Source organism: Brassica rapa, chromosome A03 (genome assembly GCF_000309985.2).
Source record: "Brassica rapa cultivar Chiifu-401-42 chromosome A03, CAAS_Brap_v3.01, whole genome shotgun sequence".
Classification (NCBI taxonomy): Eukaryota; Viridiplantae; Streptophyta; class Magnoliopsida; order Brassicales; family Brassicaceae; genus Brassica; species Brassica rapa.
Genome location: NC_024797.2, coordinates 3651887 through 3668170, shown reverse-complemented (window position 1 = coordinate 3668170; position 16284 = coordinate 3651887). Strand labels below are relative to the sequence as shown.

At 38.7% G+C, this 16284-nt stretch overlaps 5 protein-coding genes across 10 annotated transcripts; 3 read left to right on the top strand and 2 right to left on the bottom strand.

The window, feature by feature from the left end:
• Positions 1–240: 240 nt before the first annotated feature.
• Positions 241–3460, bottom strand: LOC103856307 (disease resistance protein RPS6). Of its 2 annotated transcripts, XM_033286771.1 has the most exons (3): positions 2775–3460; positions 1926–2659; positions 241–1320 (listed from the first exon to the last, which is right to left on the bottom strand). In XM_033286771.1, the coding sequence occupies exons 2-3, from the start codon at positions 2426–2428 to the stop codon at positions 753–755; spliced, it is 1071 nt and encodes a 356-aa protein (XP_033142662.1). In that variant the 5' UTR covers positions 2429–2659; positions 2775–3460; the 3' UTR covers positions 241–752. The 2 variants fall into 2 exon arrangements, with proteins under 2 accessions (XP_033142662.1, XP_009131664.2); XM_009133416.2 differs by having other exon boundaries at positions 1926–2837.
• Positions 3461–3692: 232 nt separating this feature from the next.
• Positions 3693–11126, top strand: LOC103856306 (protein PIR). 4 transcript variants are annotated; one of them, XM_009133415.3, is made up of 31 exons: positions 3693–3895; positions 4050–4112; positions 4395–4467; positions 4553–4617; positions 4794–4871; positions 4996–5115; positions 5204–5274; positions 5369–5461; positions 5615–5684; positions 5768–5832; positions 5943–6138; positions 6238–6389; positions 6496–6589; positions 6663–6872; positions 6940–7151; positions 7256–7400; positions 7487–7655; positions 7753–7829; positions 7912–8082; positions 8177–8253; positions 8349–8451; positions 8551–8670; positions 8748–8891; positions 8992–9135; positions 9249–9392; positions 9483–9570; positions 9661–9788; positions 9867–10071; positions 10169–10341; positions 10419–10625; positions 10713–11126. In XM_009133415.3, exons 2-31 carry the CDS (start codon positions 4059–4061, stop codon positions 10911–10913), a joined length of 3849 nt encoding a protein of 1282 aa, XP_009131663.1. In that variant the 5' UTR covers positions 3693–3895; positions 4050–4058; the 3' UTR covers positions 10914–11126. The 4 variants fall into 4 exon arrangements, with proteins under 4 accessions (XP_009131663.1, XP_033142658.1, XP_009131661.1 ...); XM_033286767.1 differs by having other exon boundaries at positions 3774–3918; XM_009133413.3 differs by having other exon boundaries at positions 3778–4007.
• Positions 11127–11209: 83 nt separating this feature from the next.
• Positions 11210–13478, top strand: LOC103856305 (anamorsin homolog). 2 transcript variants are annotated; one of them, XM_009133411.2, is made up of 8 exons: positions 11210–11416; positions 11652–11799; positions 12069–12235; positions 12320–12415; positions 12591–12753; positions 12826–12956; positions 13043–13117; positions 13213–13478. In XM_009133411.2, exons 2-8 carry the CDS (start codon positions 11658–11660, stop codon positions 13249–13251), a joined length of 813 nt encoding a protein of 270 aa, XP_009131659.1. In that variant the 5' UTR covers positions 11210–11416; positions 11652–11657; the 3' UTR covers positions 13252–13478. The 2 variants fall into 2 exon arrangements, with proteins under 2 accessions (XP_009131659.1, XP_009131660.1); XM_009133412.3 differs by having other exon boundaries at positions 11283–11426.
• Positions 13479–13658: 180 nt separating this feature from the next.
• LOC103856303 (pentatricopeptide repeat-containing protein At5g18390, mitochondrial) lies at positions 13659–15347 on the bottom strand. Its single transcript, XM_033286768.1, has one exon. It carries the CDS (start codon positions 15286–15288, stop codon positions 13897–13899), a length of 1392 nt encoding a protein of 463 aa, XP_033142659.1. The 5' UTR covers positions 15289–15347; the 3' UTR covers positions 13659–13896.
• A 196-nt stretch (positions 15348–15543) lies between these two features.
• Positions 15544–16228, top strand: LOC103856304 (40S ribosomal protein S16-3-like). The gene has a single exon (XM_009133409.3). It carries the CDS (start codon positions 15626–15628, stop codon positions 16064–16066), a length of 441 nt encoding a protein of 146 aa, XP_009131657.1. The 5' UTR covers positions 15544–15625; the 3' UTR covers positions 16067–16228.
• The last annotated feature ends 56 nt before the right edge of the window (positions 16229–16284 follow it).

The following is a 16284-nucleotide window of genomic DNA, read 5'->3' as shown; positions in this document are numbered from 1 at the left end:
AATGCTTCGTTTTAAAGTTTTGTTTTGCAAAGTTTTGGAGAAATATAGAACTCTTTTGTAAATGGACAATTTTCATAAATAACAATTTTCAAGTTTTGGTCATAAAAATACCACAAAAAAAATCACCAAAATGTTTCATTTAATAAGTAAAATGACACTAATATCCTAGATATATAAAAAAATAAAAATTATAAAAATAATTTTTTTATAGTTTTAGATTATATGTTTTCAAATTCGAACTTTTTTGTAATTTTTTTTTTCAAATTTTTTTTTTAATTTTCTTTTTGTAATTCGAAAATACTTTTTGAAAATATTTTTAAAATTTTTATTTTCAAATTTTTAATATTTATTTTCTATTTTATAAAATTTTAAACCTCAAACCAAATCTCACCTTTAACTCTAAACACTAATGTTTGGATTAGTTAAATCTAAGATTATAAGTGTATATTTACCTCTTTAATAAAACATTTTGGTAATTTTGATTTTTAAAATCTATATTTGTGATAAAAAAAACTTTTTAGTGTTATCTTAGGTATTTCCCTTTGTATATCACCTAACTAAAATATTGACAAGATTTAGAATAAAATTACAAGTGTAGAGTGTTATTAAACTCAACGTTTTTTTCTTTCCTACTAAATTAACATGTAATCCAACCTTTAAAACACTTGTCTTTATTCTTTACGATTTTTAAAAGCAATCAATACATATTTTCTTTTTTTTGGTAAACATCAATACATATTTTCGATAGAGAGTTAATTATTCTTCGAAATGGGTGGCTTCTCCGTGAACTTGGAGACAACTATACCAATAGCAAATACGAGAGGCCACACTGATACTTTAATGGGACCGTCTCGTCCTCTTTCAGTGAAGCTGAAATTGATCGTGGAGACTATTAACTGACCAACAACACAGAATAATAAGATATTATCTGTGGAACTACCAAATCTTGTACTGTAGTCACGTGCTGGATAGTAGAACCAAGGAATAGGCAACTTGCATCGGAAATGAACTTTATGGACTCTGATTTTGTCAGTGAAGTCAATGATGGTGAGGATAAGAGAGAGAATTGACATGACTAAAGAGATTCTTGCGAAACAAGGCTTGCGAGTTGATGAAGAGAGCTGGTCTGCAACCGCTGATGTAATCTCCAGGAGCAAATTGATGATGACGACGAGGAAGACCAAATCAATGGAACACCGGCTTTTGTTGGTCGAAGTTGTAGGATTTAGCGTGTCTTCTCTAGCAATAAGATATTCAATCCTCTGTAAGATTCCTGTCACTTCTCTACCAATCTTTTCAAATAGCTCTGATTCATCGTCCCTAAAAAAGAGAGAGAGAGAGATAAAAATCACCGTGTGTATCAGACAGAAATGATTTTGTGACAACCATCCTGGCTAGCTCGGAACTCAAGACCTCAACTTTTAACAACAGCCCTGTTCTTTTGATAGACGCTGAATCTAGCGTCAACGGCTCCAATTACTTCGTCCTCAAGAATCTAGCGTCAACTGCAATAGACGCTGAATCTAGCCGTAACCGTAAAAATAGTTGCCGCCATGAGTCGTAATTGCCGCTAGAATTTTTAGCGATCAATTAACATCCGAAATCTAACGCTGCGTCTCTTATAATTAACATCGGCTCAATGGTTTCTCTGCAATCTTGTTTTTAAAGCAACGGAAATACAGAGCTAAAAAGAGACGCGGACGCTAGACGCGGCGTTTGATAAACGAACAGGAAAAACATATCAATTGTGACAACTCGTCGTGGTGTAAGATTGTTGTTAAAGAGTAAGGTATTGGATTTAACGAGATGTGTTCTGCAAGCTGTGAGCTGGATTCCGAGTGAGCGGGACGGGTTGTTACAGAGTTTTTCCAAATCCTATTTAGAAAATGATTAATTAAGAAAAAAAAAAACAAAAAAGAACAAACCTGGGACTGAACATAAACCCCTGCAAACTGCACACTTTATTCAAAGCTTGACTCCATCTTCCCTTGTCCAAAATTGTTTTACCACGACAAGTTTTCTCGAAACCTTTCCCGAAATCTCCGGTCTGTCTCTGCACATCATTTGGTCGTACTCCGTAGAAGACTGGCATCACTATTAGTTTACCAGCTTGGCGGCATTTTAAAATCTCCAAAAGGCCATCCAGACACCAGCTGGAGGAAGCATAGTTCTTGGTGAGCACCACAATAGAGATCGTTGATTCTCTAATCGCTTGTGTGAGAGCAGGGTCGATGGTGTGTCCTCTCTCGACTCCTTCATCATCGAACATCGTAATCCTATTGCTGGTAAACTGTTTTTGTAAATGACTAATAAAGGTTTTACCGACGTCAGGTCTGTGGAAGCTCGTGAAGGCGTTGTAATTAAGTGTGCAAAGCGAGGGAGAAGAAGAAGCCATGAGATAAGGTTTCAAGTTCAGATATACAAACATGTATCTGGGATATAATAAAGTCACATATGAACGGCGTTCACTATTGGCTATTCACTGTTGAAAAAGAAAGACATGGCGTTTTCGCTTATTGGAGAAAAGAAGTCGTTAGAGTGGGTATTTGTTTCAGTCTTAAGTTTGTTAGTCATGCTTTGAATAAGACCGAGTAACTCGGTCAAAGTAGTTGTCTTAGTGGTCTTTAGTTGGCTTAGTAATTCTTAGTATTAGCAGGATCTTGACTTTGATGTAAGGCTATATATTGACATTTGTTTCAGTTGAATTAATCAGAGTATTGAAAAACCAAAACAGAGTATTTGATCTTACATCACTCCTGTAATTTGGCATGTACTGAAATTTATTATTAGTAGCCAATAATCGTCTTCGCTCTTTTTCTCAATAGTCATCTAATGAATCCATACAAGACCTCCATCACTTCCTGCTTCGTATGTATTCTCTTCTCATCTTTTTTTACTTATTGCTATCAGATTTGGTGTTTTGCTTTGCCAGTAAGACGGAGAATGATAAACAGACACATTTTGTTTCAAAAAAAAAAAAAAAAAAAAAGAGAGAGATAAACAGACACATTCACACTAGGAATAGGAATACATGTGAAATGTGTAATTTAAGTTTTGATGAAATGTTTCTGTTTTGGTAAATGTTGGATCTATTCACACTAGGATCTATTCATAGAGGTTCAAGCTTTCTGCATAGACTTTTCACGGGTTCGAGAAGCAGCTGGTCTCTCTTCAGGCTCTTGAAAACATTGGAATGAATAATTGACTCTCTTTTCTTCTTTTTCCTTTCTCAACAATCTTCGTCTCCCTTATTTAATTTTTTTTTCCCTGAGTTCTTTTGTATCCAAGAGAAGACAGCTCTAGTATTTTAGATCTCTTAATATATATATGTATGTTGACAAAAGATTTTGGGTTAGACTGTAATGTCTGATTAAGAGACTGGCATGCACATTCCTTATGGAGATAAGCCAAACAATCTAGTTACATTTAAGATCATGAAAGCTGGACTTATCTTGTGCCCAATATATGAAATTGTATTTCTATTTCTTTTCCTCTTGAGTGTATGATAAAGATGCCTTTTATGTTTTTCCAATATCAGAAAAAGCTTGAGGCTTAACGGAATGGGTAATTAACTAATGAATGATTTAGTGTTGTCATCAAGTTTGCTTCATAGTAAAGACACAAAATGTAATGCTTCTTCTTAAAGCTTTGATATTGTAACCAAGTTCTCGAGAAAAATAACACTCTTTTGTATACAGTATTACCTAACTAACAAAGATTTAGAATAAAATGACAAGTACAGGGTATAGTTAGAGTATTAATTAAATTAAATATAACGTTTTCTTCTTCTCAAAGGGTGACATGAGGAACACTAGTCGCGATTTCAGCGTCAAGAGTTCTTCTTCTTCATTTGTTTAGTAAAAAAAAAAGGGAAAGAGAGCTTCAAAGCTTAAAGGTGAAATCTTTGGTTCGGGCATAGTAAGAATTTTCTCGATCCGTAAAAAGCCGAATCGATCGGCTTGAAGAAGTATTTAGTAGCGAGGAGCTCTCATCTCCATTGTTGTTGGGTAACAAAACGCAAAGCTGAGAAAGCTTTCTCCTTTATACAGGTGACGACAATGGCGGTTCCTGTAGAGGAAGCAATCGCAGCTCTTTCCACTTTCTCCTTAGAGGTATCTTCGATTTCGACTTTATTTGTTGTAAATTTAGAAATTGTGCTTCTTTAGATCAATATATGACTGTAATGTCTCATTCCGGAGTTCAATTTCAAAAGTTTGACTAGAAAGGAAAGGAGAGGACTTGTTGTGATCTATCTCCGGATCTTGGATAAACCTCAAAACTCTGTTGCCTAGTTAGGACTTAGCAGTGAAAAATAGGTTTTAACGAAATGCTGAAAATATATAAGTATCTTCTTTTCTTGAATCATTCTGAATTTTCTTGGGACAATGTGATAGGATGAACAACCAGAAGTACAAGGACCGGCTGTGATGGTTTCAGCTGAAAGAGCTGCAACTGATAGTCCCATCGGTTTCTTTCTTTACCTCTCTTTCTTTTTTTTTAGTTCTTCACTATTTTTAGCATAAACTGAGTTTGAGAATTGTTGGTTTTGCAGAGTATAGTGATGTTGCAGCATACCGGTTATCTCTATCAGAAGACACAAAAGCTCTTAACCAGCTGGTATGTGGTGACTCTTCTTCCTTTACTTCCTTTTATGAAGCTCTTTAAACTAAGATTTCATAGCTATATCTTCCTCTTTCTGTACTTTATTTTGTTATATTGTGCAATCATTTCTTAGCGGATGCTATCTTTTATCTTTGGATATTTCGAGTAATTGTTTGATCAACTGGTTGCAGAATACGCTTATACAAGAAGGAAAAGAGATGGCTTCAATTCTCTATACATATAGAAGCTGCGTCAAAGCACTGCCTCAGGTCCGTCCTTGTGAATTCTTCTACTCTATCCCCACTGCTTATCTACTTTAAGACATTTTTCTATTTGAATAGAAAGTAACTTTGTGAATCATGCTAATTCTTTCATTAATGATATACGTTGCAGCTTCCCGAATCTATGAAGCATAGCCAGGCAGATTTGTATCTAGAGACATATCAAGTTTTGGACTTAGAAATGAGCCGTTTACGCGAAATTCAGAGATGGCAATCGTCGGCTTCAGCTAAAGTGCGGTGTATCTCCTTCCTCTTCCGACTCTTTTCATTGAAATTCCTGTATCGGAAATAATGTGCTTACTTACTCTACGTCTCTGCAGCTAGCTGCTGATATGCAGAGGTTTTCAAGACCTGAAAGGCGAATCAATGGCCCCACAGTCACACATCTTTGGTAGATTATAACTTCTCTTTTGCCTTTCTGTATACATCCTCAGACATTTACACTCTTTGTGTGTATAACTTAACATTGATTTTACTTAATATAGGTCAATGCTGAAGTTGCTTGATGTCTTGGTTCAGCTTGACCATCTTAAAAATGCTAAAGCTAGCATTCCTAATGATTTCTCTTGGTATAAAAGGTAAAACAATAATTATATTTTTATCTGGTCTTTACATTCTCTTTGCAGATAGGACACTTTTATGTTTCTTATTAACACTTCTTTTAAAGTTGAAGTAGTTTCCTAGATGCTTTGCTGTTGCTTCTTTTCTTATTATTGTTTCACACTTTTCAGAACATTCACTCAAGTCAGTGCACAGTGGCAAGATACGGATACCATGAGAGAAGAGTTAGATGACTTACAGGCATGGCTTGTTTATGCAATCATTTCTTATTGCCTTCACCTGTGGATTTTCATTAATGAAAATGTGTGTTCTTATGTTTACAGATTTTCCTGAGCACAAGATGGGCTATTTTACTCAACTTGCATGTTGAGATGTTCCGTGTGAACAAGTATCCTTTTTTCTAGATATTTATCATCACAGTCATCATCAGCATATGGTTCTTATAATGATTCCGTATTTCTATATCACAACCTTTTTGATTCCTTAAATTAAATTTAGTGTGGAAGACATTCTCCAAGTACTCATAGTCTTCATTGTTGAGTCTCTGGAGTTGGATTTCGCACTCCTTTTTCCTGAGAGGTATATTCTTCTCCGAGTCTTGCCCGTTCTTGTTGTCTTAGCAACGCCATCAGAGAAAGATACCGAGGCTTTATACAAGAGGGTGAAACTCAACAGAATGATCAACATTTTCAAGGTATTGAAGTACATCTTATACCTATTTAAGTTTCACAACTAATATACCTTGAAAGACTCCGACTTGCTAACTAACATCACTGTTGTGTTTTGTTAACAGAATGATCCTGTCATTCCTGCGTTTCCAGATCTCCATCTTTCTCCTGCTGCAATTTTGAAAGAACTGTCAGTATACTTTCAAAAGTTCTCATCACAGACTCGCCTTCTGACTCTTCCAGCACCTCATGAGCTCCCTCCACGTGAAGCTCTAGAATATCCTTTCATATTTTTTTTACTGTTACGTGCCTCATTAACTATTATCTGCATTATTGCAAACTGAACGCATGCTCTGATGATTGCAAGCCTTAACATATTTTACATATCAGAGGCATTATTTGATAGTTAACCACATTGGAGCTCTCCGTGCTGAGCACGACGATTTCACAATCCGATTTGCTTCATCCATGAATCAGGTGCTTAGGCTATTATTTTTTTAATTACGATTTTCTTACTCTTATCTTAAGTCTCTAGTTTGCTTTCATGCAGTTATTGCTGTTGAAGTCAAATGATGGAGCATACACTGAATGGTGCAGAGAGGTGAAAGGCAACATGTATGATATGGTTGTTGAAGGTTTCCAACTGCTTAGCAGATGGACTGCACGCATCTGGGAGCAATCTGCTTGGAAATTCTCTCGCCCGTGTAGGGATGCAGCAGAGACGCAAGAGGCCTCCGGGTCATATTCTGATTACGAGAAGGTAATACTTGTGAAATATTTGGATACTTTCTCTTATATGTTAACAAGTTTTAAATTATTTTTAATAGGTGGTGAGGTACAATTACACTGCAGAAGAAAGGAGAGCCTTGGTAGAACTTGTTGGCTATATAAAGAGTGTAGGATCGATGCTTCAGCGCTGTGACACGTTAGTTGCAGATGCTTTATGGGAGACAATACATGCCGAAGTTCAAGATTTTGTACAAAACACGTTAGCCACGATGTTGCGTACCACCTTCCGAAAGAAGAAAGATCTCTCAAGGTGAATAAGTTTTTACCATTTTTTCTGTGTCCATTTCAACTCTCATTCCCTTTAGTTTAAGCTTTACATATTGTTAACGGTGTCATCTGTGTGATTGCGTTCAGGATTCTTTCTGATATGCGGACACTTTCAGCTGACTGGATGGCAAACACCAGGCCCGAACATGAGATGCCATCTTCACAACACGGAGGTGATGAGAGTAAAGCGAACTTCTTTTATCCGAGGCCAGTTGCCCCAACAGCAGCACAGGTTTGGGTTCATTTCATGATTATTTTAGATACAGAAAAGGAAGGTAAAACCGAGTGCTTGAACTTCTTGCTGTTTTGTTGTTTCAGGTGCACTGCTTGCAGTTTTTGATATATGAGGTTGTCTCTGGTGGTAATCTGAGGAGGCCAGGGGGATTCTTTGGAAATAATGGCTCTGAGATTCCTGTTAATGACCTAAAGCAACTGGAGACTTTCTTTTACAAGCTCAGCTTTTTTCTGCACATATTGGATTACTCAGGTAAACCCACATGCTCAAATATTAGCTGTATTGAGCCAGCTTGATGTTTATTAGCTTTTTAAGCTGACACTTCAACTTCAAACTATTATGGCTGCAGCAAGTATTGGGATATTGACTGATCTGGGGTTCCTGTGGTTTAGAGAATTTTACCTGGAGTCTTCACGTGTTATTCAGGTACGTGGCTGTATAAAAAGGTTATTTCGCCACTTCATCCCCTGACTTGTTCTTACAAATAGTTGTATGTTCACTATTGCAGTTCCCGATTGAGTGTTCACTACCATGGATGCTGATAGACCACATTCTCGAAGCCCCAAATTCAGGCCTTCTTGAGAGTGTTCTGCTGCCTTTTGACATTTATAATGACTCAGCTCAACAAGCACTGGTTGTGCTTAGGCAGAGGTTCCTCTATGATGAAATTGAGGCTGAGGTATTGAGCGTCTAATACCGGATCTTCTACTTGAACAAAAAGGTTCCTTGAACCAATTTTTTTTTTCTTACCTGTATCCGTCTTCTTTATGTAGGTGGACCATGGTTTTGATATATTTGTATCAAGACTCTCGGAGTCTATATTCACATATTACAAGAGCTGGTCAGCAAGGTATATAATTATTTGTTTTTCTTTGAGATATTAATCCCACACTGGTAACTAGTGAGTAGCTTAACTCTTTTATCATCAATGGCCGAGTTCAACAGTGAGCTTCTTGATCCATCATTTCTCTTTGCCTTGGACAATGGTGAAAAGTTCTCCATCCAGCCTGTGAGGTTTACTGCGTTATTTAAGATGACAAAAGTAAAGGTGAGCAATAATGCTGCTCTTTATCTCTACTATTATGCATAGAATTAGATTATGTTTCAAGCATTGAAACAATCTTCTTAATTTTGTTGTGATGTGTAGATACTTGGTAGAACAATTAATTTAAGAAGTTTGATCGCTCAAAGGATGAACAAAACTTTTAGAGAGAATCTGGAGTTTCTCTTTGATCGTTTTGAGTCCCAGGACCTATGTGCTGTAGTGGTACGTTTCTTTTTCATTTTCGTTATCTTTGTATGTATTACCATTGCTTGTAAAATATACAAATTTCATAAGTGCAGGAACTGGAGAAGCTCATAGATATCCTAAAGCACTCGCATGAACTGCTTTCACAAGATCTTACAATAGATCCTTTCAGCCTAATGCTGAATGAAATGCAAGAAAACATCTCTCTTGTCTCATTCTCCAGTCGACTTGCTACACAGGTCAGCAATTCTAATTGATGAAATTATAAATTATGGGTCTATTTTTCTCAGCTTTTGTTATATAATTTTATATTTGTTTTGTTTTTCTGTTGGGTATTAGATATGGTCAGAGATGCAGAGTGATTTCCTACCAAACTTCATACTTTGCAACACCACACAGAGATTTGTCCGCTCCTCGAAGGTTCCTCCTACTCAAAAACCATCAGTGCCTTCTGCTAAGCCTAGTTTCTACTGTGGCACTCAAGTAAGTAGCAATCTCTTAAACCATTTTTTTACTTTTAACTTGTTCTGAAACAATCTTTTAGTGTCATGTTGTGGTTACTAAACATTCCATATTATATTTTTTTGCTGTGGTAGGACTTAAATGCAGCACATCAAAGTTTTGCACGGTTGCATAGCGGATTTTTCGGTATACCACATCTGTTTTCCATAGTTAAACTTCTTGGATCCAGATCATTGCCTTGGCTTATAAGAGCGCTGCTGGATCATATATCAAATAAGGTAGATATTTCACAAAAACATTTCTGCTGTCTCGGTACTAATTATACATGCATCCAGCTAAAATAGTTACTTATGTTTGAAAACTTTCAGATAACAACACTAGAGCCAATGATCTCTGGATTGCAAGAAGCATTGCCCAAGTCTATCGGATTGCTTTCTTTCGATGGTGGTGTTGCAGGTTCTTACTAAATTCAATTCTTGATATGTTTCTTTTTTTATGTGGTAAGTATATTTCATGTTCGTCCAATGCTTTTGTGTTGTTTATTAGGCTGTATGAGGCTTATTAGAGAGCAACTAAACTGGGGAACAAAGGCAGAACTCAAAACAGAAGTTCTACGTGGAATAAAAGAAATTGGAAGTGTGATATATACAATGGGACTTCTCGACATTGTATTGGTCAGTCCTATCAGACAGACTGCAAGAAAATTAACAAGCTAGTGATAGAAGTCTAACAAATGTTTTGTTGTTACACAGAGAGAAGTAGACACAAAGCGTTTCATGCAGACAGCTCCATGGTTGGGTTTAATCCCAGGCGCAGAAGGACAGATAGTTAACGCTCAAGAAGGCGAAAGCCCACTTGTCAATCTCCTAAAGTCAGCGACTTCTGCTGTCGTGTCCAGTCCTGGTTGTCTTAATCCAGCAGCGTTCTACACCATGTCAAAACAAGCAGAAGCTGCAGGTTTAATTAGAAGCTTGTGTAGCTATTCATTCATTCAATCATCAGTTTCTTTTGTTTACTCTTTTCTTATAGTGACTATTGCTTATTATATGTGCAGATCTTTTGTACAAGGCAAACATGAACGGTGGAAGCGTTCTTGAATACACACTTGCATTCACAAGCGCTTCGCTTGACAAGTACTGCAGTAAATGGAGTGCTCCTCCAAAGACGGGATTCGTCGATATCACAACTTCAAAGGATTTTTACCGCATTTACGGTGGTCTTCAGATCGTAAGTAAAATCATTTTGACATTTTGATCTTCTCTCAAAAGTTTCTTATGATAAAATATGCAATTATGAACTCTTAGGGATATCTGGAGGAGATAACAGTTCCACAATCAGCTCAACAAGAAGTCCTCGGTGATTCGATAGCTTGGGGTGGTTGCACCATCATTTACCTGCTAGGACAGCAACTTCACTTTGAGTTGTTTGATTTCTCGTACCAAGTACTCAATGTCTCTGAGGTTGAGACCGTGTCTGCTTCACATACTCATAGGAATCCTCAGGTTCTCCAGGTAGAGTTTTGCTTTCTCCATCCTCTCTCATCAACAATACTTTGCTTCTCTGTTTGAACTTTTCTTTTTGTTGCTGTGCGAATAAAGGGATGGGAAGGTTTGTTGGAAGGGATGAAGAAAGCTCGGAGGCTGAACAACCATGTCTTCTCCATGCTCAAAGCTCGTTGTCCACTCGAAGACAAAACTGCTTGCGCCATCAAACAGAGCGGCGCACCGCTACCACGTGTGAGGTTTGAGAATACTGTCTCTGCCTTTGAGTCTCTACCTCAGAAAGGAACCGTTGGGTGACGTGATGTGTTTGCTCTTCTAATACCGTATGAACACAAACGTCTCTGAGTAAGACTGCTTTGCGGTTGATTTGTTTCTTAATATTTTGATGTAAGATGTGTTAAACATTTAGAGAAAAATACCTGAAACTATAAATAAACAAAGAAAAACCGTCTTGTAGTAACACGTTAATATTGTTTCGTAACTATTTGAGTAAAATTGTTACCCGAATCATCTTTGTGATCTCTCTCACTCGCTTTTACGATCTGGTTTGCATATTCAAAACAAAACAAAAAACTAAAGCCGGTTACCATGGACCGAGACGGATAAAATCAAAACCCGGTTTGATAAAACCGCGTTATAGTAGAACTGCAAGAAAACCAAGGGAAAGTCGAGTCGGCGAAGAAGAAAAGTATATAAAAACAGAGGAGAGAGAGAAGAAGAAGAGAATTTGATCTTATTCACAGGAGAGAGAGAAGGCTCTTAGGGTTTTTGGGCATCTCGCGAGGTTCTATCTAAGCATAGTGAGTTTAGGTTTTTATTTCTCTGTAATCTTTTCTGATTGCATGCAGTTTTAGCTAAAACCTCTGAAAGTTTCTCTCTTTGGGGCTTGGATTAGCTGAATCGATCGTCATTAGCTCCTCGTCTTAATTCAATTTATGTAACCCAGTAATAAATTTTTGAGCTTTGGGGTTTCTAGCTACATGAGCTGTGGATTTTGTTCTTTTTAATTTTTATCTCTTTTTGTTGTTTTTGTAGGATTCGATGATGACTCAAACGACTGTTTTGGCTGTGACGGATGATGTGGTGTTACCTGTTAGCTCTGTTCTAACTATTATGAAGGAGCTCGCAAAGGAAGGCATTGAACGTTGTGATCCTATCATCATTACTCAAGCTTCCACAATAAGTACTAATCTCAGATCCTTATTAGTACTTTCTCGTTGTGTTATTTAGCTCAGGCTCTTAAAAATTGGGTTTTGATTGCTTAGTTAAGCTGTAATTAGCATAAGATTCATCCACAATATGTACAAATCTCGGGTCGTTATCTTATTTAGCTAAGGCTCCAAAATAGTGTTCAATTGCTTAGTTAAGCTGTAATTAGCATATGATTCATCTGGACATGTAGGTAGAGATGAAGATTCGTGTCTTATGATTATGTTTTGTACTGTTTTGCAGGTCAGGTTCCTTTGGATGCTTCCTCTGTGGATGCAGTTCTAGCCATTTCCAGAGCATCTGATTTTCCCAGTGATAAATTATATGGCGAGTTCTCGAGAGTTTTGAAGCCTGGTTGTTCAGTTTATGTGTGCGCGAGTTCGGAGGGTGAAACTGTAGAGTTGCAACAGGTTTGTGATGTGTATCGAATCTTATATAACTGGGGTTTCTTTGACATGTTTTTACTTAAATCTTGTGGCGAATATTCCTTGCAGACCCTTCAAAAGAGAGTAGCCTTGGCTGGTTTTCTGGAGGCACAGTCTCTTGATTTGAAATCAATTAAGTTGCCTAACTTCACCTTCTCCGTTGGGGTGAGCACCTTTTTACATGTCTTCTTGTACAGATATCAAACTGCTTTTTGGGTTCAAAGCTTATTATTGCTCCTTTAGTATTAAGGATTGTCGATCTTCATACTAGTTATTTGTGAAGGTTGAATACACTCGCTTTGGCTCAACCATATAACAGGAAACATGTTATCATATGCAGATTAAGGCAAAGAAACCTACCTGGAAGATTGGTTCATCATTTGCTCTCAAAAAGCCTGCAAAAACTACTCTCCCGAAGATTAATCTAGACGATGACTTGGATCTTATAGATGAAGACTCTCTCTTGACAGAGGAGGACCTGAAGAAGCCACAAGTTCCAGTTGGTAATTAAAGACATCCCATACGACCTTTGTTCTTCTTGTTCATGTGTAACACATATGTTACACTTTTTGCAGCTAGCGGTTGTGAAACCACTAAGAAAGCTTGCAAGAACTGCGTCTGTGGTAGAGCTGAGATAGAGGAGAAAGCTGTGAAGCTGGGACTCACAGAGGATCAAATCGAGAATCCACAGTCATCATGTGGCAGCGTAAGCTTCTTTACTCATCTCTTTCTCTTTGTGCGTTCGATATTTTGATTCCACAAGACTGAAAAATTCCTAAACAATGATTTCAGTGTGGACTCGGTGATGCCTTCCGCTGCGGTACATGTCCTTACAAGGGTCTCCCACCTTTCAAACTAGGCGAGAAGGTACCAAAGGCCTTAATACCTATCACATTCATATAAATTCACGTAAATCCTTTTGAAGAATACAATCTAAGCATGTTTCTTTTCTTCCTCCATAGGTAACCCTTTCTCAAAACTTCCTTGACGCTGACTTCTAAGCCTGCGGAAGGTGCATCTTCATGCGTTCTTGTTTCTCACCGAGGCCAAAACCTTTTGTCAAACACAGAGTAGTTTAATCACTTTGTGTCCTTTCGTATATTTTGTTTGTTGGTACTTTCTTTATTTCTCGGCTTTTGAAATGGCTTAGTAGACAATTGTTGGGTGTTGCTTACAATACACATTGGAACCTTTATATCAATGAAGAACAGCTTTTCACTTTGTTAAATATTGGTTCGTTTCTGTGTTCAAATGGCTTGGACCTTAGTTTTCGCAACTTCTCTATCTGTGTTTGAGTAGCTTGGATGCAAACGCTCTCTTATCATCAAACGAAACAGATTTACAGTTGTGGCTGTAATAGTATCTGATGTGGCTCACAATACACAGGTTTTGTGTGGACACTGTAAGATGGGAAACGTCAATAATTTGGTATCAAGCAAGATTGAACAAATAAGACAACCGTACAGCAGCAACAATACTCAAACTCTCAAATCCAAGTATAATCTTAACACTCAGCTTCAGGTACATGATACAGTTGGTTTATCATAACTAAACCGAACCGAACCAAGGAAGAGAAACCTCAAAGCAGCTGAGTTTCTCCAAAATTCCCAATTTTCATAACTATTCCAAGTCTCAGCAGCATTATTTTAAACTCCTCTAAGCTGAACTTCCAACTGCTCTATCCGCATAGCCAAATCATGCTTCCCACTATTCTTCAACCCATCAGTAACCATATCAAAGCACCTCGATATCGGAACCAAACCCACCTCCGTCATCTCAACCAAATAATTAGCCGCATCCACAAACTTCCCACCACGACCACACATCGTTATCAGCATCGTGTAAACCGGCCTGTTAGGAGGATGAGCCTTCACCTTCATATCACTAAAGAAACTAAACGCATCATCAAACATCCCATTCCTACACATTCCTTTAATTATAGGAGCATACAAACTCGGAAACGGCTTATGCCCATCCTCCACACAGTTGTTCAACAGCCGAAACGCCTCGTCTATCTTCCCAATCTTCGAAACCGCAGGTATAAGCGTCTTGTAAGTATCGATATCCACAGAAAGACCTAACTTGCAAGCAGTGTAGTACATCTCAACGCAGAACTCAACTTCCCCTGACTTAGTTATCGCTTCAATAAGAGTATTAAAAGTCTGAACATCAGGAACAAACCCTCCTTTAGTCATCTTGTTCACCATCTCCTTAGCAGACTCCAAGTAACCAGCGTTCAACAGCCCTTCAATCAGCAAGTCACGCCCACGCGCCGGCGGGTTAAACCCTTTCCTGCTCATCTCATCAAGAAACTCCTGAGCCTCCTTCATCTTCCCAGCAGAACACCATCCGTTAACCAATATAGAGTAAGTCCTCTTATCAGGCTTGAGTCCTTTCCTTATCATCCTCCTGATCAAAGCGTAAGCTCCGTGGAACATCCTCACCTCACAAAGCGCGTGGAGCAAAGAGTTGTAAACTTCCACCGTTTGTCGACACCCGAGAATCTTCCCAACGCCGTTGAAAAGCTCAACGGCCTGATCCACGTGTCCGTTCTTACCGTACTGCTCGATGATGAAGCAGAGAGTCTCCCCGGAGATGTCTAGGGAGAGATCCTTCATCTGCTTGAGGATCTTCCACATGGATTCGTATTTTTTGTGCAAAGCTAGGGACTTTGCGAGCTGCTCGTACTCCATGGAGGTCGGGGTGTAGCTAGGGTTTGATCGGGCCCAGTTGAAGAAGCGGAGGGAGTCGTTGGCGGATCGGGAGGTGGCGCGGAGGACTCTGAACACGAATTCGGAGGTTACGGGGAGGCGGAGACGGTTTAGGGATCGTTCCGGGTGGATTTCGCGGCGGACGAGGTTGACGACGTGGTTGATCGCGGCGAAGTAGTCTCCTTTGGTTGATGATGGGTTTGAATCGGAGGTTTGCAGAGGCTCGAGACTGGTGAAATGACGAATAATTGATTCATTGAAGGGTTTGAAATCGAGGGTGGAGATAGAAAAGAGTCTTCTTTTGGTATAACGGCGGACGAGAAACATTTTCTCGCCGGAGAAAACTTTACTCCGATGAGATGAGCTGAAGAGGTGAAGATGGTAGCCTAAAACGCAGCGTTTAGTACTTTATTCAGTTAGCTTCAAAACGCAGCGTTTTTAGAATTTAATTTAGTTTTTATTCACCAGTTAACCTAAAACGCAGCGTTTAAGACTTTATTCATTCATCAGTTAAGTCTGAAAACGCTGCGTTTTCAGACTGGAAGCCCTAGGGTTTATTATCCACTATATAACCATGTATTATTGTTACTTGGGCCACTCTCTGCATTTAGGTTTTCATTTTCAGCGGCGGACTCCAGAGCAGAAGCAGAAGAAGACCCTAACCATGGCGACCCAAGCGGCTAAACAATCCGTTCAATGCTTCGGGCGTAAGAAGACAGCAGTGGCTGTAACCCACTGCAAGCCTGGATGCGGTATGATCAAGCTCAACGGCTCCCCGATCGAGCTGTTCAACCCAGAGATCCTCCGTTTCAAGATCTTCGAGCCTGTCCTCCTCCTCGGCAAGCACCGTTTCGCTGGCGTCGACATGAGGATCCGCGTCAAGGGTGGTGGTCACACTTCCCAGGTCTACGCTATCCGTCAGAGTATCGCCAAGGCGCTCGTGGCGTTCTACCAGAAGTACGTGGACGAGCAGTCGAAGAAGGAGGTGAAGGATATCCTTATCCGTTACGATAGGACTCTCCTTGTGGCGGATCCGAGGAGGTGCGAGCCGAAGAAGTTTGGTGGGCGTGGTGCTCGTTCCCGTTTCCAGAAGAGTTACCGTTAATTGCTGGTTTGTTTTGTTTCGGTTTCGGATCGTTGCAAGGTTTCATTTTCAGACTTCATGTTTTGTTTGGATATCTAAGAACTTATTATGTTTTGCTATGTTTAAGTGTTTGGTATCAGAAAGTTTTAATATTTATCACTTTATATTTATTGTCTTGAGATGTTTGGAATTTGCATAATTTGATGAATGGTTAGGTCAATTACTTGGAATATGTTCTT